Genomic DNA, 27,150 nt, shown 5'->3' on the forward strand with positions numbered 1-27,150 from the left:
GCTGCTAGAGCTGGGCATGGTGGGACATGCCTTTAATCCCAGCACTTGGGTGGCAGAGGTAGTAGGAACGCCATAAGTTTGAGGCCATCCTGAAACTACATAGTGAATTCCAGGTCAGCCTGGGCCAAAGTGAGACCCTAGCTCAACCACCACCCCCCAACAAAAAGAATGCTCTGCTAGGAGGAGACCGTGCCATTGCTACGAGATTTGCTCTTGTATGTGACTGTGAACCCTGCCTCCTGCTTGACATGCTGCCTAGGATCTCCTGGTGCAGAAGCCTGCCTCTGGAATAGACATGGCATGTTCATCCCATGGTTGGCCGATGGGCATTCAAAGCTGTTTTTGTTTTTCACTCTTATAAATAACATTGTGCTGGGCATTTTGGCTTGGTCTTCACCCCCAGGTGTGTTCTGAAGCAGATTCCTAGAGCCAGGGTTGCTGGCTGCTGAAATCAAATAACAGCAGATGTGTGACTGGTGCCAAGGTCAACTGTGTCAGGAGCAGATGCTGCTGACAATGAACCACTGTAGGACTCATAGGCCCAATGTCCCACTGCCTTAAGAGAGAGACAGAGCAGAAAACTAACACCCCACTCCACACTGTCCTGGAGCGATGACAATGGCAGCTTGGGTGTAAACTCAGGGTCCCTCACCCTGCAAGTGGGATGTCTCTGAGGCTCTGTACTGAGCCCCAGTTGGCCACACCAGCAATGGGCTCCATGACTGTCCTTCGCAGACTTCTTTTCCCCACACCTCTCACATACATCAGTGGTATCCTGTCCTAGTCCTATGTCAGAAACTGCCTATGTGGGGACCCAAATTAGGATCCCAATTTAAAGTGCCTCTTGCTTTCTCTAGTGCAGCATTTTATGCAGGCTAGGGAAATACCCTACTAGTAGATTTTGGACCCAGGACTCCACCACGCTTATGGCTGATCACTTAACCTATCTGCACCTCAGTTTCCTTTCCTGAGAAGTGTTAACACTCACTCCTCTCAGAGCGGCTAGGAGCATTTCCTGGTCATCTCTGTCCCTCAACTTGATCAGTAGAGTCACCTGTTAGCAACATGTTTGGTGTCACTTGTTCTCACCCCTACCCACCTCAGATGCCACATCTCTTGTCCTCCAATCCCTGCACCAGAGCCCCTCACCTCCATGCAGTCTCCTAGGACGAACTCGTAGATAATGAAGGCGATGAGGTTGCCACTGGTCATCTGCCCTGAAATGACGAGGTGACCTCCGTAGTAAAGGATGCTCACTTGGACCACCAGCAGCGTGAGCTGGAGCAAGGGGAGAAGAAGGCTTGAGTCACATCATGAGGACTTTAGTTCAGACCTGGGCCCCCAAGGGGTGTAGACAGGGGACAGGAGAGTAGCCTTCAGGGCTCTGCACACCCTGCCATAAACAGGAACTGTACCACCTCTGTCTGTCATTCATACTTCAGCCTCAGTGGTTAGCTACAAAGGCCCTTGGCTATGCAGACTGTGGGCTTGGCAAGAGAACAAGGCTCTCTTTGTATGGCCTTGGCTGACACATGCCACCCCCAAGTTCCTCTGCTGGGCCAAGCAGGGCTTAGTTGTCCGCACCGGGAAAAGTATTGCTCACATAAGTTGGATGCACTGGCTCAAGTCACACAACCAGGGGGTCAGAGCGGGATGATGAATTTCTGCTTCTGCCCTCAACAAAGGTCTTACAGAAGGGGCTGTGTCTGGGGTGCCCCTGAATTCCCTTGCTCTGGTGCTGGGGGAACCTGGGAGATGAGAAAATTCTGAATATTTATGTCAATCTACAGCCTTCCCACGATCCCCAAGTGCTCTTCTCCACCCCAAGCTGAGCTAGGTCCACAGCTGGACAAGCCCTTTCAAGGACAACAGAAGGTGTCCTCTGCTATGGACACACTGCTATAGGCTGGTCTTGTCCCTCCTCTTCTCATTGGCCATCAGTTTGAGGGAATGGCATTCTGGGATGTACCCTGCCTTCTGGCTCCCCTGTAGACCTCCCAAAACTCCAGTTCTCCTCACTCCTCCCCCAGCTATTATGCCCTGACTAGCAATCTCACCCATGTATGTGCCTTGAGACAGTGATGGATCTAGTTCTCCCCACTCTCCAGAGAGAGACTAGGACTCCTGAGGGGGTGTGTATGACTGTAACATAGGTCTTATCAGAAAGTGGCCCAGCTAGAAGAAGGTGCCCACCTACCCTGCCACCCCACCCTGGAGGGGACAGATGAAACTATGAGGTAGGGGCAGCCTTTCCAGGAGAGATTCTTTGCTAGCCTGACACCCACACATGGGGACGCAGCCCTCACCCAGTTCCACATACCCCGCTGCCCCAGACATAGGTCATGTAGGCCGCTGCCTCCTTCCTGTTCAGCTTGTACACCTGCTGCAGTTTCCGCAGGAACACCTCTGCCTCCTCCTCCTCATTGGCAAAACTGCGCACAGTCTTCATGGCGCTGATGGTCTCTTCGGCAGTGGTGCTGGCTCTGGCTAGAGCACTCTGGACCTCCTTGGAGAGCCTCTGTCGATAGGAGGAGGGGAGCAGGAGACCCCAAGAAGTCTTACTATCTTCCTAGATTAGCCTCCATCCCCTCTCCACACCCCAACCTGTCTCCTCCTAGCTTGATGTGACAGACTCAGAGAATAGACCCCAGTGGGGCTCTTGGGGGACAGGCTCAGTTCCTAAGGGCAGGGGGCTGATCCTCAAGTCATCCATAGTGCTCCAAGGAGGTGACGAATACCCAGTTTGGGGGAATTCTTTCAAAAAAGAAGGTTCAACACCTGATACAAGAGTATGAAGGCATGGGATGGCTGCCTAGATTGCATATGTCAGGTAAGAAACACCTTTAATCCCAGCACTCAGGAGGTAGAGGTAGGAGGATTGCTGTGAGTTTGAGGCCACTGTGAGACTACATGGTGAATTCCAGGTCAGCCTGAAGTAGAGTAAAACCCTTCCTCGCAACCCCCCCCCAAAAAAAAAGAGAGAGAAAGAGAGAAACACCAAGTACTAAGAAGTATGGTTTACATCATCAGCATCAACTAAGCTTCAGTGAAGGCTGACAGGTTCCAAACATCTAGAGGATGGTGGAGATCGTGACTGTGAAATCCCCTCATGCTGGGTATGGTAACCAGAGGCAGATAGTGGAGAAACAGTCTTACCATGTTGCTTCCACTGTTTGGTGCCTAACACACCAGCTTTCCTAAGCCAGCCAGGAACACTGCCCAGAACCCATGATGGGCTCAGGTGTTACAAATCCTGTGGCCTGTGTGTCACACTCTGGACACCAGGAGTCTCTGCACCTTGGAGGAATCTCGCTGAGCCCTGACTCACACCTGGTCATGGTGGTGTCTGTGGTTTGTGGATATGACCCCCTGCTGACACTCAAAACCCTCAGGCATGAATGGTGGAACCCAAATGGAACTTCTTCAGATTCAATCAACCCAAACTTGGAGGTGGAAAAGCAGTATGGTGGGATGGGAGCAGAGGAGGGGAACAGGCTGATATGACTCCAGCTACTGGGTATCTTTCTCGTCAGTGAGAAAAACAGAGGCTCATGACTAGAACTGAAGGGGTTCCTGCTATCTGGTGTATAATAGGAGGGAATGTGTTCATAAAGGGACCTAAGGTTCCCGGAGCTGCAGCGTGACCCACCCTACACAGCCAGAGCTCAGGAGTCCCCACCCTTGGAGCCTAGATGGCTATAGCAGGAGCTGTTGGGCCTGTCACGATGGCCCAGGCCTGTGTGAACCAGCTTGGGTCCCTTTGTATTTGGGGCCCCTGCCAATCTGCAGGGCAGGGGTCAGTCAGCCCTGGCCAGCTGGCAGTGGCAGTGATAGCTGGAGGGGACTTCAGCCTGCCTGACTGCAGCATAGGCTGGCCTGAGTCACTATTTCCCTTGTAACCCAGAGAGAGACTTGGTGGGCTCAGAGTCCTAATAGAGGCCCAAATGGCCTGACATCTCCCTGCACTCATTTTCTGTCCTCTTCCCCTCCCTCATCACTCCTGTCTCACCAACTGCCTTGAAGTTTCTCACACACATCAGGCACATTCTTACCCCAAGGCCTTTGTTCTGGCTCAGAACAATGAACCCAATCCTGAGGTTCCCGTACTTCCTCAGCAAGATGGGTCAGAACTGCAGACAGCCACCCACACTCCCACCATCTTTTTTATTTCTTTGTTCTTTTCTTGTGGTCTCGTGCTAACCCAGGCTGACTTGCAACTCACTCTGTAGTCCCAAATTGGCCTTGAATTCACAGCAAGTCTCTTACCTTCTTACCTCTGCTTCTCAAGAATGGCTGGTATTAAAGACATGTATCACCACACCTAGCTTTTCTTTTCACTTCTTTCTTTTTTTGATACAGTGTTTTACTCTGTGGTCTAGACTGGCTTTGAACTCACTATATAGTTCTATCTGAACTCAAACTTGTAGCAATCTTCCTGCCTTAGCCTCCCAAGTGCTAGGATTACAGGTGTAAGCCACCATACCTGGCTAACACCCATCATCTTGTAATGCCTTATGCTCTGTCACTGTTACAACTGTCACTTGTGACCTGTCCCTCCCACTATATCATGTGCCTAAGGGCAGCAGCTGGCTTCACTGTTTCCCAGTCCTGGACAAATAGGTGCTCAGTAGCCATTTGTGGTGGTTTGATTCAGGTGTCATCCATAAACTTAGGTGTTCTTAATGCTAGGTTCCCAGCTGATAGAGATTTGGGAATTAATGTTTCCTGGAGGGAGTATACTGCTGGGGGTGGGCTTATGAGTATTACAGTTTCCTCATGCCAATGTTGCTACTGTCCACCTTATGTTGGCCAGGGGGTGATGTCCAACCTCTGCTCATGCCATCATTTCCCCCTGCCATTGTGGAGCTTTCCCTCAAGGCTGTAAGCCAAAATAAACCTCTTTTTCCCACAAGCTGCTCTTGGTTGGGTGAGTTCTGTCAGCAATGTGAACCTGACATCAACAGTAAAGTGGTACCAGGAATGGGGTTGCTAAGATATCTGGCTGTGTGGCTTTGGCCTTTTGGAGCTGATTTTCAAGAGAAATGTGGAAGAATTTGAAACCTTGGCCTAAGAGATGCCTTGCAGTGCTATAAGTACAGCTTGATGGGCTATTCTGGTCAGAGTTAAAAACCTAAATGCACTAAGAACTATGGACTGTGAGGTTTGGCTTATAAGGGTGAGAAAGAGCTTTGTTGGACTGAGCTAGCAGTTTGTGTAAGGCTTGCTGTTATACCCATGTCCTGAGAAGTTACGCAGGTTTGCTTTGCATAAAAATGAACTTGTATGAGCAGAGGGATGTGACATAGAAAAAATGAAATCTTTGGGCCTAAACTGCTACCTGTTCACCTGCAAATTGTTTGAGAGATTACAACCATTGAGATTGGGCCAGCTGACCTGCACTGGGGCAACAGGAAGAATGTAGACTCTTTTGAAGTGGCCTGAGTGCTCAAGCAGTATCCTCTTCTTCAAAGTCTGCTTTATTCCCTCCTAGATTAACAAACTGGCACCCTACCTGATATTGTAGAGTATTAAAAAATGCAGGGAAGAGAGGGTTATGGAGTTTGCAGTGCGGTCTTATGTTTTGGAAATGGCCATGGGCAGCGTGAAGGAGGTTTGCTGAATGCCCACATGGAGACCCCATGGGGCCATGAGGATAAACTGTGGACTGTAGTGGAGACCCAGTGGAGATGCCAGGACTACAAGATGGCTGCTAAGGAAAGCTGCCGGCCTGATGAAGTTTTCCAGGACTGTAAGTAGCCTAGCTATAGGGGCAGAATTGGAATACCAGAGAGTTGTTGCTGGTTAGAATTATCAAACTTGGAGATTTGTCACTGGCTAGAGTTGTTGGACTTGAAGCTACAGAGTTTGATGTTTGCCTGCTTATTTTAAACCTTGAATATTTCTTTGCTATGCTCAATGTCATCTTTTGCAGTGTGAATGTTTATTCTGTGCCATTATAGGTTTTTTAAGACTATTTTTTGGTATTATGGCTCAGTTAAAAGATCTCAGACTATGGGGATGTTTGAACATCATTAGGATTGATAAAAACTATGGGGACCTTTAAAGATGGGATGAATGCGTTGCATTTTACATCATGTATAGTTATCAGCTTATGGGGGTCAGGGGTGGAATGTGGTGGTTTGATTCAGGTGTCCCCCGTAAACTTAGGTATTCTGAATGCTAGGTTCCCAGCTGAGAGAGATTTGGGAGTTAACGTCTCCTGGAGGAAGTGTATTGTTGGGGGGGGGGCAGTGGGCTTATGGGTGTTACAGCCAGTTTCTTCATGCCAGTGTTTGGCATACTCTCCTGTTGCTATTGTCCACCTTATGTTGGGGTGATGTCCACTCTCTGCTCATGCCATCGTTTTCCCCTGCCATCATGGAGCTTCCCCTTGAGCCTGTAAGCCAAAATCAAACACTTTTTCCCACAGGCTGCTCTTGGTTGGGTGATTTCTGCCAGCAATGCTAACCTGACTGCAACACTATTTAATGAAACAAACGAATGCAAACACAGCCTCAAGAAATCTTTCCTCTAGGCTCCACTGACCCTGAGGCTTTTCACAGGGGACATGTGGGAGCAGCCAGGGCATAAGGGGACCAGGTGGCACCTACCTTGTAGTACTTTCCATAGATGTTGGACACCATCATGACGATGGGGAAGCCCATGAAAGTGACCAGAGAGAGCTGCCATGAGAGGCTGAACATGAAGACCACTACACCTGTGACCTTCACTGTGTTCCTCAGGAAGATGTTGATGTTCTGGGAGACCAGGTCGCTGACCATAGTGGTGTCCGAGGTGAGGCGGGAGATGAGGTCGCCTGGAACACAGGCAGCTCAGCTACTGCTGCAGCAACAAGCACCAAGGGCTGCTGTGGTGGGCTCAGGGGACACTAAGGGGCTTCTGAGATGGATGCCAGGAAATCAGACATGCCCAGCCACTCCTGGAGGCTAGAGAAACAGTCTTAGTTTCTAGCATCTCTCAAGGTTTCATCTTTCTAGGGTAAGGTCTTATGCAGGCCAGGCTCTTGCTCTAGCCCAGGCTGACCTGGAAATCACTACATAGTCTCAGGGTGGCCTCAAACTCAGTGATCTTCCTACCTCTGCCTCCCAAGTGCTGGGATTAAAGTGTGCACCACCATGCCTGGCTCAGACTTTTCTTTATTTTTTTGTTTTTCAAGGTAGGGTCTCACTCTAGCCAAGGCTGACCTGAAATTCACTATGTAGTCTCAGGGTGGCCTTGAACTCACAGCAATCCTTCTACCTCTGCCTCCCAGAGTACTGGGGTTAAAGGTGTGTGCCGCCACGGCCAGCTTCTAGCTCAGACTTTTTAAGTAGCCAAGGATGACCTTGAATTTCTGATCCTCCTCTCTCCCCTTTCCAAGTGCTGGGATTACAGGTATGCACCACCACACACAGCTTAGGCATCTTTCATAAGGCACCTGCTTTTTCCATGGTACAGAGGAAGTGGCCAAAACCTGGCTAGAGGACTTGCTCCGTGCCACACACACCTCCATATCATAACCAGGTTTCAAACCCATTTTTCTTGTCACTGGCAGAGCAGGTAGCTTGCTGCCCCCATAAATAGTCATGGGTGGGGTGGAGGGCAGATAGCATTGCCTCACCCAATATGGCTGTCACAACAGTGCTGTGGGGTGATTATTCTTATAGAGGAGAAAACGGGCTCCGGGGGTGAGGGGTGAAACTAGGGCTTGGGTTCAGTACTTGAGGCCATGGAAGACACTACTTTTCCCTCCCTAGTTTGGCCCACCTAGATGCTCAGCCCACAGGAGCCTGACCTCTGCAGACCAGAGGCTTGGGTAGCCTTCCCTGGCCCCAGTGGTTTCTGCAGAATGGCAGGAAACAAGGCTTTGGTCCCTGCAGGGACCTTGGTTGCCCTGGCCAGGGCCCCAGAATGGTCACAGTTCATGCCCAAACCACAGCAACCAGACCAGCCTCCCAGGGCTCTACCCTGAACTTGACACTAGGGAGGGTCAATGGGGTGAACCCTGCCACCTTCTACACCCAAGTCCGTGGGAGGACCAACCTGTGCGGTTCTCATCAAAGAAGCTCGTCTCCTGAGACACCAGCGAGCGGAAGAGACAGTTTCGGAGGCGAATGTTCAGTCTGGCAAATATGAGGGTAAAAATGCCGCCCCGAATACCTGCGGCAAATGAGCTAATTGCAGATAAGAGATGTTATAGCTTGGTGTCCTTCCAACAGGCCACCCCTCCCCCTGCTGGCGCTGAGGGGCCTACACAGGATGCAGGTGGGCAGGACACTCTCTGGGGCTGGCACCACTGTGGGGATTTCCCTCACTCCTGATAAGTCTCCATGACAAGAGACCAAACTTCAGAGCGGGTCCTTTGGGCAGGCCCAGTGCCTGCTGGGAAGCCAGCACTGCTCTCCAAGGATTAAAGCCATTCTTAGGGACAAGAGGATGTGGCTACAGAGTATGACCCAACCAAAGAGACATAGGTTCTAAGCCAGTTTGGGAAGTCATTGTGATGGGCTGCTCCAGGGCCCGCCCTCCTGAGTGTGGGTCTGAGGAGTCCGGGCTGGGTGGCTACCTGCCGATGGCCAGCAGACAGACCACGACCACGGCCGTGCTGAACTGGTCCATGCTCTTCTGAATGACGATGCTGTCAATGGCCCGGCCAGTGTAGTAGGGCAGGAAGGTCTCACCTGGGGGAGGCAAAGCGGGCTCAGGACATCTGTGCTCAGGAGATCCCACGCCCCCCCCCACACCTGTGCATGTGCCTATTTGTTCCACTTTTGTTTTTCTTTGAGATAGAGTCTCACTCTAGCCCAAACTGAACCGGAACTCATTCTATAGCACCAGACTGGCACCAAACTCACATCAATTCTCAAATCTCAGCCCCCCAAGTGCTGGGATTAAAGGCGTGTGCCACCACACCCACACTTGTCCCTCTCCTTAGGGGAAACTCATAGCTAAAATTTTTTTGCCAGGCCTGGTGGCACACGCCTTTAATTCCAGCACTCGGGAGGCAGAGGCAGGAAGATCGCTGTGAGTTCGCCTTTCGGTTTTTCTAGGTAGTCTCTCACTCTAGCCCAGGCTGACCTGGAATTTACTATGTAGTCTCAGAGCAGCCTTGAGCTCATAGCGATCCTTCTACCTTTGCCTCCCAAGTGCTGGGATTAAAGGCGTGCATAATCACACCCAGCTTTGTTTTAGTTTTTTTTTTTTTTTTTTGGTCTAAATTTTTATTTTAATATTTTCTTGTATGTGTGTGTGGAAACCATAGGTTGATGTTGAGTATATTCCTTAATTGCTCTCCACCTAATGTTCTAAGACAGGGTCTATCACTTGAACCCAGAGCTCCTTGAGTTGGTTTGTCTAGCTTGTCATTTTGCCTAAGGACCCTACCTCCTGACTACTGGGATTACAGGCGGGCTGCCACGTCACTCAGCATTTAAATGGGTGCTGGGGATCTGAACTCTGGTCTTTATCCTTGTGCTATCCACCCAGCCATCTCCCCAACCCTTCAGTTAGTTGTGACCTGGGATGAGGTTGACAGTGCTGGCACTGAGCAGGGTCGCAAGTGTGCAGGGCTGAAGCTCCTACGTGATGCCCCATTCCCTTCATAGATTAGGTGGCAGGATACACTGATGCACATAGTGCATCAGTGGCTGAGGAGTGCCAAAGGTGATCTCATTCTACTGGAGAGGGTTCAGAGTCTGGGAAGGTGCTGGTGTTCTGGTTGCAGGTAGAACTGGCCCACCCTTTATGGCTTGCTGGGTGATTACTCATCACCAGTCTTCCTGCATCTTCACAACTCTGCAGATCCAGAAGGGCCGAGTAGTGTGCCCAAGGCCACATAGCAAGGAACAGGAATGGCAGACTCAAGCCTAACTCGGCTTCCAACGTGGGGCTCCTTCTTTGTCCCACTATGGCATGAAATGGGCCCCAATGTCATGTTTGTTAAAGGTCACAAATATGAGATGGGGCTTCTGTAGTACATTTAAGTCAGGACTGGGACCTTTAAAAAGGCTTAGAGAAGCCAGGTATAATGGTACACTCCTTTAATCTCAGCACTCAGAGAGGTAGAGGTAGGAGGATCACTGTGAGTTCAAGGCCACCCTGAGACTACTTAGTTAATTCCAGGTCAGCCTGGGCTACAGTGAGACCCTACCTCGGAAAAAAAAAAAATGTTTTAACAAGTTGACTCTCTCTTGCCCTTCCTTCTTTATTCTCCCTGTGAGGACACAAGTCTCTCCCCTCTGAGGATGCAGTAACAAGGTCTCACTGTGGAAGCAGTGAGCAGACAACAAGCTTTCTGGCACCTTTGTTTCTTCAGTGGTGAGGATAGAACCTTGGGCACTGTATGTGCTGGGCAGACCCATACCACTGAGCTGCACATGCCATCCAGATCCTGTCAAGAAAGACTATATTTATAGTCTTCCACACAAGGGGATTTTATTGCAGCCAAGCAAGCCAAACCACTTGCACCTAATCCCACCAATAATCCAAAGTGCCCACTGTCATGGAAATGCTGGTGCAGAATGAGCATGGTCCCTCAGAGCCAGGCCCCTCCGCATGCCCAGGACTTGTCTTCATTGTTGTCTTGCCATAGCAGAGCTAGACTGGACATAGAGATTGGTATATGCTGGTGCTCAGAACCCTTCAGGGTAAACCTTAGCCTTTTGTGAGGTCCTGGCGCCCTCTGCTGGATGGGGCTGCCTAAGCATCTCCCACCCTCAGGCTTTGACCAAGATCTCCAAGCCACAGTTGAATTCTACCCAAGCTGCTTTTCTGCCTCTGTTTACCCACAGGGAAGAAGATACTAGTGATCTCTGTCAGCAAGTTTTGATGATAATGATAGCCCAGGCACTGGGGGAGCATTGTGCAAACTCTCATGAACAGGAGACGCTCCGCCGACCAACCTGATTACTGCCTCAGCTGGCCCCCAATCTTGCCTGAACCATCTCAGTAGCTGCCACTGCCCTTCCCTGAATCAGCCGACAGTGGAATCCCATGGAACCTAACTCGGGTCTTTCTACTGGGCTCAACATAATTTACTTGCTCCCAATCCATCCAAGGTCAAAGCTAAAGTCCTTGTAATGGCTCCCACCAACCAGCACAACAGGGTTCCTGTGAGCAATGGCTCACTCTTCTCCAGCCACACTGGACTGCTATCTCTTTAACAACCAGACACCTTCAGTCTCAGGACCTTTGCACAGCTGGTCCCTTTGCCTAGAGCATGTCTTAGCTCAGACATCTGTTCCCTTATCTCCAAATTCCAAATGCCACTCACTGTTCCTATTGGGTTTGGTATTTTTATCCTTGCTATTTGTAGAAATATATTCTTTCCACAGAAGAGGAAACTGGAGCTCAGAGCACTTAAGTCACTTGCCCACATTATAACTGGGTTGCCAAGAAATCCATATGAAAGAATTCTGATTTACAGTGCTCAGGAGCTGAGGCAGGAGGATCAGGCTTTGGAGACCAGCCTCAGCTATACTGTGGGAGCCTGTCTCAAAAACAAACAAAACAAAACAAAATAAAGCAGCACTGGAGAGATGGCTTAGCAGTTAAGGCATTTTCCTGCAAAGTCCAAGGACCCCAATTTGATTCCCCAGGACCCATGTAAGCCAGCTGCACAAGGAGGCAAATGTGTTTGGAGTTCATTTGCAGTGACTGGAGGCCCTGTCATGTCCATTCTCTCTCCCCCCCCAAAAAAATTAAATAAATAAAGTAAAACAAAAAGCAATGGCTGGACATATGGTTCAGCAATTAAGGTGCTTGCCTGCAAAGGCTAGCAACTGGAGTTTGATTTCCCAGTACCCATGTAAACCCAGATGCACAAAGTGGCCCATGCATCTGGAATTCATCTGCAGTGGCTAGAGGCCCTGGTGTGTGTACATTCTCTCTCTCTCTGCTTGCAAATAAATTAATATATTTTTTTAAAAAAAACAAAATTAAGCCTTTAATCCCAGCACTTGGGAGGCAGAGGTAGGAAGATCGCTGTGAGTTCGAGGCCATCCTGAGACTCCATAGTGAATTCCAGGTCAGCCTGGGCTAGAGTGAAACCTTACCTCAAAAAACCAAAAAAATAAAAAATAAAAATAAAAAAAGAAAGAAAGAAAAAGAAAAAGAAAGTTAGCAAAGAGTATGTAGGCTGGGTGTGGGTATGGTGGCACATGCCTTTAATCTCACCACTCAGGAGGCAGAAGTGGGAGGCCACCCTGAGACTACATAGTGAATTCTAGGTCATACTGGGCTAGAGTGAGACCTTACCTCAAAAAAACAAAATAAATAAATAAATAAAAATGAAAGCAAAATTAAGCTGAGCCTGATAAGAGGCTGGAGAATCAGGAGTTCAAGGTCATTCTTAGTCACATAGTGAGGTTGACAAAAGTTTCAAAAAACCGAAAAACACAGAAGTCAAATAAAAAGAATCTTGCTGAGCAGGGTGGTGCATGCCTTTAATCTCAGCACTCAGGAGGCTGGGAATGAATGCTTGTGAACTAAGTGACTAATGAAATTTGGACTAAGGAGTTAGCCCATTTGGTAAAGCAATGGCCTTCAAGAATGTGGACCCAAGTTTGATCCCCAGTACATAAAATGCTTGCATGCAACGGTGTGTACTTGTAATCTCAATGCTAAGGAGACAGAGGCAGGCAGACCCTGGCCATCCAGTCTGGTAGGATTGGTGAGCTCCAGGCCAGTGAGAGACCCTGTCTCAAAAAAGGTGGGAAGCTGGGTGTGGTGGCACATGCCTTTAATCCCAGCACTCAGGAGGCAGAAGTAGGAGGATCACTGTGAGTAAAGGCCAGCCTGAGACTCCATGGTGAATTCCAGGTCAGCCTGAGCTAGAGTGAATCCCTACTTTGAAAAACAACAAAAGGTGGGTGGCACTGGGCATCGTAATTCACATCTTTAATCCCAGCACTCTGTACATTGAGGTAGCAGTATCACTGTGAGTTCAAGGTCAGTCTGGATTACAGAGTGAGTTCCAGGTCAGCCTGGACTAGAGGGAGACCCTACCTTGAAAACAAACAACAAACAAAAAAAGGTGGATGACATAACCATGGGTGACACCCAAGGTTGTTTTCTGGCCTACACATATATAAGCACACACATGCATCCCATATATACAAAAAAAAAAAAAAAAAAGAGTAAAAATAAGGCTAAAGAGATGGCTTAGCAGTTAAGGCACATGCCTACGAAGCCTAAGGACCCAGGTTCGATTCTCCAGGTCCCACGTAAGCCAGATGCACATGGTGGCGCAGGCATCTGAAGTTCATTTGCAGTGGCTAGAGGCCTTGGCATGCCCATTCTCACCCTCCCTCTCTCTGTCTCTAATAACTGGATAAAAAAAAAAAAGAGTAAAAATCAAAACAACAGCAAAGGGGAGCTGGAGTGAATCAGCAGTTGAAGGCACTTGCTAGCAAAGCCTGCCAGTTTAGCATCATTTCCCCTGTAACCATGTAAAGTGACACATGTGTCTGGAGTTCATTTGCAGCAGTACAAGGTCCTGGTGTGCCCATACTCACTCTTGCTCTCTCTCAAATAAGTAGAATTATTTATTTGCCAGAGAGACAGAGACAGAAAAAGAAAATGGGTACACCAGGGATTCCAGCCACTGCAGACAAACTCTAGATACATGTATGCAGCGCTTGTGCATCTGGTTTACGTGGGTCCTAGGGAAACAAACCTGGGCCCTTTGGCTTTTCAGGCAAGCACCTTAACCACTAAGCCATTTCTCTAGCTCAATAAAATATTTTTTAAAGGGAAAAATACAGCCAGACATGGTGGCACACACCTTTAATCCTAGCACTTGCAAGACTGAGGTAGGAGGATGGCCAGGAGTTCAAGGCCACCCTGAAACTACAAAGTAAATTCCAGGTCAGCCTGGGCTAGAGTGAGACCCGACCTTGAAAACCCAAAAATAAATAACTAAATTTTTTTTTTTTTTTGAGGTAGTGTTTCACTCTAGTCCAGGCTGACCTGGAATTCACTATGTAGTCTCAGGGTGGCCTCAAACTCATGATGATCCTCCTACTTCTGCCTCCTGAGTACTGAGATTAAAGACATGCACCACTACATCCGGCTACTAATTTTTTTTTAAATAGCGACTAACAGTCACAGCCACTAACATGTATCTGGAGATGCTGGGGGCACTTTACTCCCACTAGCTCACTGGCCAACCCCCAACACGCTGGGAGCTGGTATGGCTTGAATCCTGTGTGTCCCTAAGCACAAGTGTTGAAGGCTCAGTCCCCAGCTGGGAGGCTGTGGAAACTTTAGGAAGTAGGATCTAGTTGGAGAAAGTAAGACACTGGGGGCATGCCTTTGAAGGGTATATTAAATCTCAGCCTCCTCTTTCTCCCTGCCCCCTCCCTGGGCTTCCTGTCCGGAGCTTTCTACCACTTTGTCTTGCTACAGGCCCCAAACCAACTGAACAACCATCAGCTGAAAAGTCTGAAGCCGTGAGTTCAACTAACCTTTCCTTCTTTTAAGCTGTTTTTTTCAGGTATTTTGTCAGTCATCATGGCTGATTAATATGGGAACTGTGATGCTGACTTTAGGGACATGGAAGCTGAGATTCAGAGAAGCTGAGTAATTGCTCATCATCATACAGCTGTTAAGGACAGGCTTCAGGGTGGCAGGTGGATGGTTAGAGGAAGGTGTGCAGCATTGGCCCAGCTTGATGAGAACACTGGCTTAGTTACCACCTCAAGCTCTGTCCCTGCAAGTTACAACTCAAACACTCCTAACAGCTAACAGTCCTGACATACCACCCTCAAGTTTCATGAATGAGGGACTCATTGCCATTGCCCTACAGAGGGAAGTGAGGCTCAGAAAGGTCCACAGATGTGCCCGAGGCTACACAGCTGAGTAAGGGTCTAGACCTACTCCCAGGCCTTACTGCAATCCAAAGGTTCAACCTGTAATCCCACCATCCCATTCATGTTTCTGGAGTGGATCAGACCAAGCAACAAACACGTTTATCTATCTATCTATCTATCTTTCTTTCTTTCTTTCTTTCTTTTTTTTTTTTTTTTGGTTTTTCGAGGTAGGGTCTCACTCTGGCTCAGGCCTATCTGGAATTCACTATGTAGTCTCAGGGTGGCCTCGAACTCACGGCGATCCTCCTACCTCTGCCTCCCGAGTGCTGAGATTAAAGGCGTGTGCCACCATGCCTGGCCTTTTTGTTTTTCTTTTCTTTTCTTTTCTTTTTTTTTTTTTTTGGTTTTTTTAAAAAAATTTTTTTGTTGTTGTTCATTCTTACTTATTTAGTTGACAGCAACAGAGAGAGAGAGAGAATGGGCGTGCCAGGGCCTCCAGCCACTGCGAATGAACTCCAGATGTGTGTGCCCCCTTGTGCATCTGGCTAATGTGGGTCCTGGGCAATCGAGCCTCGAACCGGGGTCCTTAGGCTTCACAGGCAAGCGTTTAATGGCTAAGCCATCTCTCCAGTCCATGTTTATCTTTCAAACCAAGACATACTGACTCTTCAGCTCCATCCAGTCATACTAAACCCATATGAACACAGTCACATGAAACATGCATGAACAAAGTTTGGAAAAAACCTATGCCACAAGCCACATAATGAAATACTATGCAGCTGAAGAAAAGAACTAGGTATTGATAGGGCAAAGTCCAGAACACATTAAGTGAAATAAGCAAGAAACCAAAGGAAATCTACAAGGTTGGAAGGGGTATGTTCTTCATGCTGGTGGCCACACAAGGGAAAATTGGAAACATCAAAAAGGAAGACCTGGGCTAGAGAGATGGCTTAGAGGTTAAGGTGCTTGCCTGAGAAACCTAAGGACCCAGGTTCAATTCCCCAGTATGCACATAAGCCAAATACACAAGGTAGTGCACACATGCATCTGGAGTTTGTCTGCAGCGGCTGGAAGCCCTGGCACATTTATTTTCTGTCTCTCACAAATAATTTTTTTAAAAAAGTACACAGGCATGGTGGCACATACCTTTAATCCCAGCACTTCCGAGGCAATAGGTAAGAGGATCACCATGAGTTTAAGGCCATCCTGAGACTACATAGTGAATTCCAGGTCAGACTGGGCTAGAGTGAAACCCTACCTTGAAAAAAAAAAAAAAAAACCTCACAGTGGCTGACTCTACCTACACAAGAAAAACCATGACATCAAAATAGAAGAGAGGACTGGAGAGATAGCTTAGCAGTTAAGTTGTTTGCCAGTGAAGCCCACAGACCCAGGTTCAATTCTCCAGCACCCACATAAAGCCAGATGCACAAGGTGACACAAGTCTGGAGTTCATTTACAGTGGCTGGAGGCCCCATTCTTTTTTTTTTTTCCTCACCATCTCAAATAAATAAATAAATAAATAAATAAATAAATAAATAAATAAATAAATAAATAAATAAAAAGGAGAGACTAGTTAGAAAGAAAAGATTCAGTGGAAGGAGGAATTGGGAAGAGGAAAAGGGAAAATGGAAGCTGTCATTATCAATAAAAAGTCAAATGGGGCTGGGCATGGTGGCACATGCCTTTAAACCCAGCACTTGGGAGACAGAGGTAGGAAGATCACTGTGAGTTTTAAGCTACGTTGAGACTACATAGTGAATTCCATGTCAGCCTGGGCTACAGTGAGACCCTACCTTGAAAAACTAAAGAAAAAAAAAAAATTACACAGGCAGACAGATGTGGGTATAGTGGTGCACGCCTTTAATCCCAGCACTTGGGAGGCAGAGGTAGGAGGATAGCTGATCATTTGAAACCACCCTGAGACTTCATAGTGAATTCCAGGTCAGCCTGAGCTAAAATGAGACCCTGCCTCAAAAAACAAGCAAAAGTCAAATGAAATTTTTGGTCACCTGGAAGTTAACCACAGGCAAGAGGATAAGGGTAATCAGAGAGTAGAATTCAGTGTGTTCTTTTTCATATCATTTTAAAGAATTTTTTTATATTTTATTTTTATTTGAGGGAGGCAGATAGAGAATGGGTATACCAGGGCCTCTAGCCACTACAAACAAACTCCACATGCATGCACCACCATTTGCATCTGGCTTATATGGGTATTGGGGAATCGAACCTAGGACCTTAGATTTTGTAGGTAAGTGCCTTAACTGTTAAGCCAGTCCTGTATTTTATTTGAGAGAAAGAGAATGAACAGGTGTGCCAGAGCTTCCTATCACTGCAAAGGAATTCCAGATGCATGTACTAATTTGTGCATCTGGCTTTACATGGGTACTGGGGATTTTAAAAATATTTTATTTTTCTTTATTTATTTGAGAGAGAGAGAGAGAGAAATAGGCAGGGGAGAGAGAGAGAATGGGTGCTCCAGGGCTCCAGCCACTGTAAACAAACTCCAGATGTGTGCACTCCCTTGTGCATCTGGTTTACGTGGGTCTTGGGGAATCAAACTGAGGTCCTTCAGCTTTGCAGGCAAGTGCCTTAACCACTAAGCCATTTCTCCAGCCCTGGTACTGAGGATTTGAACCAGGACCTTCAGGTTTTGCAAGCAGATTCTTTAACCACTAAGCTATCTCCCCAGCCCTTATTTATTTATGAGAGAGAGACAGAGGGCGGGGGGCTGACCAAGCCTTTAACCACTGCAAATGAACTCCAGACATATACATGAATCTGGCATTATGTGGGTACTGAAGAATTGAGCCTAGGGCAATAGGCTTTGCAAGCAAGAACCTTTAACCATTGATCCATTTCTCCAGCCCCTCTTTTTTTTTTTCAAGGTAGGGTCTCACTCTAGCTCAGGCTGACCTGAAACTCACTATGTAGTATTAGGGTGACCTCAAACTCATGATGGTCCTCCTACCTCTGCCTCCCCAGGGCTGGAATTAAAGGCGTGTGCCACCACACCAGGCTCTTTTTTTGTTTTTTTGAGACAAGTTCTTATATAGCCTAGACTGGCTTCAAACTCACTATGTAGCCAAGGATAACCTTGCACTTCAGATTCTCCTGTTTCCATCTCCTGCATGCTGGGATTACAGGCATGCACTACCACATTCATTTCATGAAATGTTGGGGATCAAATCCAGTGCCTTGTGCATACTAGGCAAGTGCTCTACCACTGAGCCATGGCCCCATGGCCCTCCATATATATATATAAAATATATATATTACACACACAAACACACACACACACACATAGATAGATAGATACATACATACATACATACACACACACACACACACACACACACACACACACATACATATATAGTTTTGTTTTTTGAGGTAGGGTCTCACTCTAGTCCAGGCTGACTTGGAATTCACTATGTAGTCTCAGGGTGGTCTAAAAATCACGGTCATCCTCCTACCTCTGCCTCCCAGTACTGGGATTAAAGGCATATGCCACCATGACCAGCTTAACACTACACATTTGAGATTGAAGAAGATGGACCACCCATCATGAATTCCTAGGTATCTAAGACTCAACTTCAACCAGACCCAAGGTCACCACTTACCCAAAGCTGCCATAATGAGGAAGAAGGAGGCAGCCACGAGGAAGGCTATGTCAGGCTTGGTGTAGGACAGCAGCTTCTGCAGTGTGGCTCCAGATGCTTGCTCAGAGGGTGGCTGGCCCTCCCCGTGGAAGCCCTCTGCCTCAGGCCCTGTCCCTGACTCCAGGGCCTCAGCATCTGGACGCACAGTGGACAGCAGTCCCCATAGCAGGAAGGAGGCAGCAAGAGAGACATATGTCCATACAAACAGTGCCCAGAACCATGGATCCCGGATGGGCCTGCGCACCTCGGAGAAGAGCAGCAGCTTGACCATGGCATATATGCCCACGAAGAGGTACACGAGGGTGATGACAAGCCATGCAGCCCGCAGTCTCCGGGGCCCCAGGGCGGTGTTCTTGGCCACACCAATGGTGGCCCCCAGCAGCAGGCAGCTGCGATACAGGCAGGCAGCCCAGAGGTCCAGCACCGAGTCAAAGATATTAAAGTGGCGGATGTCCTCCAACAAGCTGCGGTCCCGGTGGCTGAAGGCATAGATGGCCGTGGTCACACCCACGTCCATGCTCACAAAAGCCAGGGTCATCACGACCACCTTCCACAGCCGCATCCTGCTAGCTGCTGGTGGGCAAGTGCCCGGGCAGGCTGTAGTTCACGGGGGCAAGGCCATCGTCATCTGTGGGGTGAGGCCACACCTACAGAGGTAACAGTAAGCATCAGGGCAAGGGTTTCAGTGCTGTGTGACCTTCAGCAAGTCACTGACCTCTCTGAGGATGCTTCCTTATCTGTACAATGGCAATAACAGTGGTTTCCCAAGAAGTTAGGAAATTTCCTTTCATCTAGTATCGGTTGAGCTGTGGGCCCAGCTTGGTTCCTTGTGTTGGGGATTTAACAATGAGCAAAACTGATGCAGGTGTGGTGGCTCAGACCTGTAATCCCAGCACTTGGGAGGCTGAGGCAGGAGGACTGTCATGAGGTAAAGTTCAAGGCCAGTCTGGGCTACAGTGTGGGTCCCAGTTCAACCTTGGGCTACAGAGTAAGACCTTGTTTCAAAAAAAAACAAAAAACAGGGCTAGGGGCTGGAGGGATGGCTTAGCAGTTAAGGCATTTGCCTGCAACGCCAAAGTACCCAGGTTTGATTCACCAGGACCCACGTTAGCCAGGTGCAAAAGGGGGCGCACGCATCTGGAGTTTGTTTGCAGTGGCTGGATGCCCTGGCACACCCATTCTCTATCTTTCTCCCTCTTTCTCTGTCAAATAAATAAATAAAAATAAAATATTTTAGAAAAAAACAAAACAACAGGGCTGGAGAGATGGCTTAGCAGTTAAGGCACTTGCCTGCGAAGCCAAAGGACCCTAGGTTCAACTCCCTGGGACCCACCTAAGCCAGATGCACAAGGGGATGCATGCATCTGGAGTTCGTTTGCAGTAGCTAGAGGCCCTGGCACACCCACTCTCTGTATATCTGTCTCCTCACTCTCTCTCTCTGCTTGCAACTTAAAAAAAAAAAAAGCTGGGCATGGTGGTGCACACCTTTAATCGCAGCATTCAAGAGGCAGAGAGAGGAGGGCCTCAGCAACTGGACGCACAGTGGACAGCAGTCCCCATAGCAGGAAGGAGGCAGGAAGAGAGACATATGTCCATACAAAGAGTGCCCAGAACCACAGATCCCGGATGGGCCTGCGCACGTCAGAGAAGAGCAGCAGCTTGGGACTACAGTGTGAATTCCAGGTAAGCCTGGACTAGAGTGAGACCCTGAGCTGGACAGATGGCATAGTGGTTAAGGCACTTGCCTGCGAAGCCCAAGGACCCAGATTCAATTCTCCAGAACCCATGTAAGCCATATGTACATGGTGGTGCATGTGTCTGGAGTTCACCCTGGAGTGCCCATTCTCTCTGTCTTTCTCTCTCAATAAATAAAAATAGAGTGAGACCTTACCTTGAAAACAAAAAGCAGAGCCAGGCATGGTGGTGCAAGCCTTTAATCCCAGCACTTGGAAGGCAGAGTAGGAGGATTACTATGAGTTCAAGGCCAGCCTGAGTCTACATAGTGAATTCCAGGTCTGTCTGAGCTAAAGCAAGACCCTACCTCAAAAAAAACAAAAACATTAGAAAGAAATCTGGGGATGTAGCTCATCTGCCTCCCATGCACAGACACTGGGCTAAATTCCCAGTACTGGGGTTGGCAGGAGGAAAGGTGAGACAGCCTGCTCTGAGGACATCCGGGGAAGAAGGTGGCACAGAAGGCCAGAGCCCTGAGGCAGAAGTGTTTCCTGGTGTTGAGGAAGGGAAGGGAGCCCCAGGCAGGCAGAGGGGAAGGTGGGAAGGCCTAGAGGACTTTGTTACCATTGTCAACAGGGAGATCAGCAGGGTCCAACCCAGGGCTGCACGCTTCTGGGAACCCCTTCCTCATCTGTACAGTGTCAGTGTGAGGTTCAGTGCATGGGTGTCAGTCCTGGGCACACTGCCACTGACTGTTATCAACGAGACACAGTAGTACCTGTAACCAAGCCTTTGCCCTCTTAGGTAGCTTCCAGGAACCTTTGCATGGCTGAGAAGTTTCCAGTCTTCACCCAGCCATCGACACCTTGGGTGTTCCTGGACTGATTCCTGGACTCACTACCCACTTCATCCAAGCACCTCTCACACTGGCCCCTCAGTACTCACTGGGGCTTGGGACCCAACAGCAACAGGGACATGAGGAGGTGGGTCAGGTGGCCTGAGTCTGGAGTAGAGAAGCTTGTCCAGGGGCAGGGTTGGGACCAGGCTGGGGGTGACTCAAAGTGTTGTCTCTTGATCAGACCTTTCTGAGAGGGAACTTAGTCACCCTATCTATAAATGGGATTGGGCTAGGGTTGACCCTGAATGCTATCTCCAACAGACATTCCTGAGAGGGAGTGTTGTTGTCCTATCTGTACAGTAGGCAATACTCTGAGCCCCACGTGGAGGAGGAGGAGGCACTGAGTGATGGGGGGCCTTACCTGAGGGAGGCCTCGCTCTACAGCTCTGGTGCCCAGAGTGGGGACTAACCTCATCCTGTGGAGCTTTATAACCTTATACGACCCCATGGGGCTAATTTCTTCTTACCCCATTGATATTTGAGGAAATTGAGGCACAGAGAGACAAAGTCATCTGCTCTAGTCACTCAAACCAGGACTAGAGTTGATGTGTGAAGGACCTTGGCACCCGGCTCTGCACGCAGGTGCCAAAAAAAATAATAGGTATCCAGTAAAGGCACGTGTTTACCAAGCACAGCCCTTCCAAGAGCCCAGCCCTGCACCATGCATTTCATATGTACTCACTTAATCCTCACAACTCTGTGTTATCATCGTCCCCATCTAGCAGATGGAGGAACGGAGGCCTAGGAAAGTTAAGAACTTGCTTAAGATCACCCAGCTGATGAACAGCAGGGCTAGTCCATGTAACTTCTCAGTATGACAAATGCTAACAGGAAGATCATGTCCATGTTAGAAGGGGCTCAGTCAAGAAGCAGATGATAGCCAGGCATAGTAGCACACGCCTTTAATCCTAGCACTTGGGAGGCAGAGGTAGGAGGATTGCCACAGGTTCAAGGACACCTTGAGACTACATAGTGAATTCCTGGTCAGCATGGGCTGGAGACCCTACCTCAGAAAAAAAAATTAATTAATTTAAAAAAAGATGCAGATGATGACAATGAGGATGACAACAGTAACAACAGCTGGCACTGTTCTAAGTAACTTACACATATTAATTCAAGGACCCTCATTTCACAGTACAGTAACCCAAGGCACAGAGAGGTGAAGTGAGGTGCTCTAGGTCACACAGCTAGGTAGAGTTGGGATATGAAGCCCACAAATCTGTATTCTACAGCTCTAATCCTTGACAATAGTCTCTAAAGTAGACATGCCCCTAACACTGTGATAGGGCAGAGTCTGAGGTACAGAGTCATACAGGATGTGACAGGCCCCAAACCTGGGCCCTGCTGTGATCCAGAACCACGAGGCAGATTAGAGCTGGTGCCACAGATGATGCCTGATTATTCAGCAGCTGCCATTCCAAAAGAAGCCAGGGCAAATGGGGTCAGGTCGTAGAGAGGGGGTGAGGCAGGCAGATACTCCCTCCCAGGCCTTGCTCCATCCCAGCTAGGACTGAGCTGCTAGTGCAGACTCCAGGGCTCTCTCTGCTGCAATGCAGAGCCTTGGGGAGCAAGTGAGTGGGTGAGCTTGAGTCAGGCCCAGCAAGGAAAGCTCCTGGCCCAGTGCCAGCACAGGCTTCCAGCCAAGCTCAGTGCTGGCTGGATTAGGTCCTGCCTAGTATCCAGCTGCTGCCTCCTTGTGGTGGGCGCTGGGATCTACAGCCCCCAGAAAGGGACTGAGGCTCCAGAGTGGGACAGGTGGCAGATCCACCACAGATGTGCCACCAGCCTGCCACCCACCTTGGATGCCTAGTCATAGGTGGGATTCCTTCCTGAAACTCCAAACGCCTAGAGAGCCAGCCCATCTGGGAGCCTCAACTACTCATCTGCACTAGAAAATAACAAAGCTCCAGGCGCTAACATCACAGAGCACTTGAAGCACGTTTTGTAGGTGGGAGCCTGATGCTCAGGAAGAAAGGTTTCTAAGGGTAGGACAGAGCCCCCAGAGTACCTGGGTCCCCTGCCCTGAAGAGCTATGTCCACCCGCCCCAAACACCCAGAGAGCAGAACCCACAGAACTCAGGTCAGATTACAGTCCTCCGTGGGGACAGGTTACTGTTTTTTTGTTTTTTCCAGGTAGGGTCTCACTCTAGCCCAAGCTGACCTGAAATTCACTCTATAGTCTCAGGGTGGCCTTGAACTACCTACCCCTCCCTCCCAAGTGCTGGGATTAAAGGTGTGCATGACCACGCCTGGTTTACTGTGTAATTTTTAAGGTTACTGAGCTGGAGAAAGAAGGCACAACCACAAAACCCAAGACTGTGAGGTGGGAGGATGGGCACCAGGAAACCACTTGGAGGTATGTCGTGTCCTCCATCTGCCTGACTCTGAGAAAAGATGCAGCTGGGTTCAGCCAGGTGGAGTTGGAGGACAAATTGTGGGCATACCAGTGACGTGCGTGGCCCAAGAGACAAGGACAAGGTTGTGGCCAGAAGCCAGAGAAGGCCCTGCTCTGGGGCCAATACGACCCACAAGCAAGTTGCCCCAAATGCTAAGGAATGCAGGATGGGAGACTGACCCCATCCCTACAAAGGTTTTTTGTTTGCTTGTTTACAGTGCTGGAGATGAACATAAGGCTCTGCACACACTAGACAGACACTCTACCACTGAGCTCTATCCCCAGCACCCAGTGGTCCTGTAGAAGGTTCTTTTCTTCCCAGTACAGGAGATGCTAGTTGGGGCACCTCCAGTGTTAGTTGTCAAAAAGGAAAGTCTCAAACCATCAGGAGATAAAGAACTATGGTTGCAACAACAGCTCCCATTCTCAGATGTTCCCAAGTGCCTGGCATCTCCCAGCTCTGTGACCCAATATCCTGAGAGGCTCACCCTCACCATTCCCATTGCAGCTTGAAGAGGTTGAATGACACCCAGAAAATGCATGAAGCCACAGCCAAGATTCCACCCTCCGGACCAGGCTATTCAGGGACTGCAGGAAAAGGTCCTGCCTTGGGCAGCCCAAATGGCCCCACTGACCCTCACTCAGTGGGATTTTAAACTCATGGTGGGCGCAGCTCAAAAGATTCTGACTGGCTGCCGGTGTTTCTGTAGGTTCTCTGGATTAGGGACACACCCAGGTCTGGGACCACATGGCTCCATCCTGACTCTCACTGTTGCTGAGCCCCCCACCAATCACACGGAAACTTGTACTCCCTCTGAAGCTGGGGAAGGCTGCCTCAGGTGACTTGTGGCTCAAGGCTGAGGAGTCCTTACTTCAGTCCTCTTGTCACCCACCTCCATGGCGTGGGGAGAGGGGCAGGGAATCCTGCCAGTCCAGCTTATGACTATCTATCTCGACGCAGCCCAGGGAGGAGGTCTTAAAACACGAGAGGAGGCCGTCAGAACCCCCAGGCCTGGCCCGTGGGCAAGCGGGGACACTGAGGGAAGGAGGGGTTCGGTCCCAGCCGGGGCGTCCGGGTCTGTGGGAAGGCCTCGCGCGTGACGGAGCCTCAGAAGTCGCGCCAGCTCGCTCCCGAAGGGACCTCAGCCCTCCCACGGTGCGCTCCAAACGCACCTCAAGCACCGTCCTCCCAGACACTGCGTCGCACAGGGGTGAGAAACGCCTGCGGGGCCGGGGCGCGGCGAGAACACCGCAGAGCTGGGGCGCAGGGTCGCGGGAGGCCCCGGGACGTGCTGCGGTCCCAGGGGCAGAGACGTCGCCCCAGCCCGTGCCCCGCAGAACACCCCGGCCTGGTCCACGGAGGGCTTCGGGTCGGGGGTCCAGGGCGCCGCGCCTTTACCTGTTACCTGGCAGCAGGTGAGCCGTGGGACTCGGGCGCAGGCTCCGCGCCGCTCATTGGAGACCCGCGGCCGGCGCGGCGTGGCCCGGCCCGACCCGGCGCGGCGCTCGCTCCCCCGGCTGCGCTCCGCCCGCCCGCGCTGCGCCGCTGCAAGGTCGGAGCCGAGCCCGCGGGCGCAGCGGCCGGCTGACGGGCGGGGGCAGGTGGGCGTGGTCCCGGCTGCGGGGCGGGGCCTCCGGGAGGGGAGGGGCGTCCTCGGTAGGCGGGGCCTCCGGGGTCAGGGGCAGGCTGACCTCCTGGGGGCGGGGCCGCTGGCTAGCGGGCCTGAGTCCTCAATGCTCCTCAGTGCTCCTCCCCGCCCTTAGGGAGTTGACAGTCTGGTGAGGAAGTCAGACAATTCATGTAACAAGTAATATATGATTGTATTATTATTAGAAGGCAGCACATTATATAGAGAATAATGTCATATTTTACGGGCTACGGAGAGGGGAAGCAGTCATATATTCTGAGCGACTGCTAGAAACTAGAAATACTACAGTGTGTGAAAAAGACAAGAGAATTCAAGCCAGGTGTGGTGGCGCACCCCTTTTAATCCCAGCACTCGGGAAACTGAGGTAGGAGGATGGATGTAGGTGCGAGGCCAGTCTGAGACTACATAATGAATTCCAGGCAGAGCGAGACCCTACCTCGGAAAAAAGAAAAGGAAAAAAAGAAAGAAAGAAAAAGAAAAGAAATAGCAACCTTTGCAGAGCAGGGAAGACAGGAAATCCACAAGAAAATAGAAGGCAATTTTGGATAGAATTAAGTGTTGTAAAGGAAATAGGGCTGGGATGTGGTTCAGTGGTGGGACATTTGTTAACAGGCATAAGGTACCATGACCAGCATCACAAAAGCAAAACAAAAAAGAGGAAGCAAAACCTAGTGAGAGCTGGGCACAGTGCCTTTAATCCCAGCACTTGGGAGGCATAGGTAGGAGAATCGCCCTGAGTTCAAGGCCAGCCTGGAACTACACAGTGAATTCCAGGTGGGCCTGGGCTAGAGTGAGACCCTACCTGGGGGGCGGGGAAACCTACTGAGGTTGGGCTGGAGAGATGGCTTAGCTATTAAAGGTAGTTGCTTGCAAAGCCTGATGGTCCAGGTTTGATTCCCCAGTACCCATATAAATCCAGATGCATAAAGTGGCACATGCATCTGGAATTCATTTGTAGTGGCAAATGGCCCTAGAGGGCCCATACTCACTGTCTCCTTGTCTCTCAAATAAATAGCTACATGCCTTTAATCCCTTTAAGGCAGAGGTAGGAGGGTCACAGTGAGTTGTGAGTTCAAGGCCACCCTGAGACTACTTAGTGAATTCCAGGTCATCTTGGACTAGAGTGAAACCCTACTTAAAAAAAAATAGGAGAAGAAAGAAAAGGGGGAGGAAGAAAAGGAGGAGAAGGAGGAGGAGGGAGGAGAAGAAAAGCCAGACTTGGTGGCACATGCCTTTAATTCTAGCACTCAGGAGGCAGATGTAGGAGGATCATTGAGAGTTCGATGCCACCCTGAGACTACAGAGTAAATTCCAGGTTAGCCTGGTCTAGAGTGAGACCCTACCTTGGAAAAAAGAAGAAGGAGGAGAAGGAGAAGAAGAAGGAGAAGGAGAAGAAGAAATGTGGCATAGGACAACTTTAACTGGGAAGAGCTATCTGAGAGGAAAAAAAAAAAAAAAGGAGTGAGCCACTGGGAGAGCTCAGCAAACTAAAAGTTTGAAGGCTGTGAGGTGGGAACTAGCATGGCCATTCCAGGAACAAAAAAGGTCAGTGTGGTCTGAAGTGTGGGATCTCAGTGGGGAGTGAGCTCAAAGGCCAAAGGGACCTTTCCCATCCTCAGGCAGAGACAGAATGGTCTCTAAATTGAAAATAGGTTCTGCTGGTCCCACAGGACAGCCTCCTTGGAGAGGAATTTGGTAACATTCAGAATTAAAGACAATTTACTTGATCCAGTAAGAATTTCTTCTACAGACAGATTGGTGGAAAGAAGCTAAATTACTATCTTGAAACAGTTACTATAGTATCACAGTTTGGAAATAACCTAAATACCTGTCCATAGGGAACTTGCAGGATAATTAGAGAGCATTCCTTCAGCAAGACACTTATGAGCAGGGGCAAAACAAAGAGAAAGTTATATAAAGGTTTGACTGCTTACATCTATTGAGTGATGTGGAACCATATTCGGCTCCTGTTAAACAAAGGTATCTAAGCTGGGTGTGGTGAATTCCAGATCAGCCTGGGCTAGAGTAAGACCCTACCTTGAAAAACAATTTTTTTTAAATA

At 49.3% G+C, this 27,150-nt stretch overlaps 1 protein-coding gene across 3 annotated transcripts in view; it reads right to left on the minus strand.

Moving 5' to 3' along the window:
• Abcb9 (ATP binding cassette subfamily B member 9) overlaps nucleotides 1-24,918 on the minus strand; it is a 43,530-nt gene extending 18,612 nt beyond the window's left edge. The window contains exons 1-7 of one of the 3 annotated variants that reach the window (XM_045133145.1): nucleotides 24,839-24,918; nucleotides 18,434-19,119; nucleotides 8,567-8,681; nucleotides 8,044-8,174; nucleotides 6,612-6,817; nucleotides 2,321-2,518; nucleotides 1,150-1,278 (exon numbers count right to left, since the gene is read on the minus strand). In XM_045133145.1, the coding sequence (XP_044989080.1) occupies nucleotides 1,150-1,278; nucleotides 2,321-2,518; nucleotides 6,612-6,817; nucleotides 8,044-8,174; nucleotides 8,567-8,681; nucleotides 18,434-19,034 (1,380 nt within the window). In that variant the 5' untranslated portion in view covers nucleotides 19,035-19,119; nucleotides 24,839-24,918. Of the gene's footprint in view, nucleotides 1-1,149; nucleotides 1,279-2,320; nucleotides 2,519-6,611; nucleotides 6,818-8,043; nucleotides 8,175-8,566; nucleotides 8,682-18,433; nucleotides 19,120-20,363; nucleotides 20,406-24,838 lie in introns of those variants that run through there. The other 2 variants (XM_045133144.1, XM_045133146.1) reach the window with 2 other exon arrangements.
• Between the last annotated feature and the right edge of the window lie 2,232 nt (nucleotides 24,919-27,150).

This window comes from Jaculus jaculus, chromosome 13 (genome assembly GCF_020740685.1).
Source record: "Jaculus jaculus isolate mJacJac1 chromosome 13, mJacJac1.mat.Y.cur, whole genome shotgun sequence".
In the NCBI taxonomy this organism is placed as follows: domain Eukaryota; kingdom Metazoa; phylum Chordata; class Mammalia; order Rodentia; family Dipodidae; genus Jaculus; species Jaculus jaculus.